This window comes from Manacus vitellinus, unplaced genomic scaffold (assembly GCF_001715985.3).
Source record: "Manacus vitellinus isolate BGI_N305 unplaced genomic scaffold, ASM171598v3 scaffold_64_pilon, whole genome shotgun sequence".
Lineage (NCBI taxonomy): Eukaryota > Metazoa > Chordata > Aves > Passeriformes > Pipridae > Manacus > Manacus vitellinus.
This window is the reverse complement of record NW_021940718.1, coordinates 2,801,225-2,802,452: the sequence shown is the minus strand read 5'-3', so window position 1 is coordinate 2,802,452 and position 1,228 is coordinate 2,801,225. Positions and strand designations below refer to the sequence as shown.

Genomic DNA, 1,228 nt, shown 5'->3' with positions numbered 1-1,228 from the left:
AAGGGGTTGGGGTCCCCTCTGGGGGCCTCAGCCCTGCCTGAGCCCTCCCTCCCATCCTTCAGGCTGGCGAGTGCAGTGACACCTTCTCCACTTTCGATGTGCCCATCTTCACTGAGGAGTTCTTGGACCAAAACAAAGGTGAGGGGCTGCCAGATCCGGGCCGTGGAAGGTCCCTGGAAAGGCTGGATGGAGGGACCAGCCTGGAGCCTGGGCATTGGTGGCACTGAGCCTCTTGGAAGAGCTGTGGCTTGGGGAAGGGATTGGGCTGAGGTGGGGTTGGGGTCCATCCCACTGACGCGGCGCTGTCCCGGCAGCCCGGGAGGCCGAGCTGCGGCGCCTGCGGAAGATGAACACGGAGTTCGAGGAGCAGAATGCCATCCTGCAGAAGCACACGGAGAGCATGAACTGCGCCAAGGAGAAGCTGGAGCAGGAGCTGGCTCAGGAGGAGCGGCAGACCCTGGCCCTGCAGCAGCAGCTCCAGTCGGTGCGGCAGGCCCTAACCGCCAGCTTCTCCTCCCTGCCCATCCCCGGTGAGTTGGGGGCAGCCACGGGGCTCCCCGGTGCCAGGGCTCAGTGCCGGTGCAGTGGGGCAACGTGGGACCCACCCTGGCTGCTGGAACCCCTGCCTGGGCAGAGGGGCACCACAGGGCCTCCTCAGCTGTGGGGACCCCTGCTCAGGCCGAGTGGCACTGTGGGTTCCCCATCCCAGGCGAAGGGGCACTGTGGGGCAGTGGGGTGGTGGCAAGTGCCCATCTGATGCTGGGCTGGGATCCTGCAGCACTCAGGGGACTCCCTGGGGAACCCAGGGATGTGACAGCCAGCTGGCTCCCCTGTCCTGGGGCAGGGCAGGCTAGGAGCCATCCTCCTCTGGAGCCACACTCACAGCTGTGCCCCAAATTGGCCCAAATCCACATGCTCCAGGATTTGTGCCGGTGCAGGCTCTGTCCCGCAGCAGGAGATGGCATTGGCTGCTGAGGTCCCCTCCCCAGTCACCAGTGCATGGTCAGGGCTGGGTGGGGACCTGCTCACCAGGCTGTCACCTCCCAGGCACCGGGGAGACCCCCACGCTGAGCACCCTGGACTTCTACATGGCCAAACTGCACAGTGCCATCGAGAGCAACCCCCTGCAGCATGAGCCGCTGGTGCTGCGCGTCAAGGAGATCCTGTCCCGGATCGCCAGGTGAGCACAGGGCTGGGGACACAGGGCAGGGGGTGATGGGAGCTGAGC

General features: G+C 65.9%; 1 protein-coding gene across 1 annotated transcript in view; it reads left to right on the top strand.

Annotated features, from left to right (window-relative positions):
* HMG20B (high mobility group 20B) overlaps positions 1-1,184 on the top strand; it is a 6,096-nt gene extending 4,912 nt beyond the window's left edge. Inside the window, 3 exon segments of the mRNA XM_029963897.1 lie at positions 32-138; positions 315-530; positions 1,048-1,184. Of these exon segments, the coding sequence (XP_029819757.1) occupies positions 32-138; positions 315-530; positions 1,048-1,184 (460 nt within the window).
* The last annotated feature ends 44 nt before the right edge of the window (positions 1,185-1,228 follow it).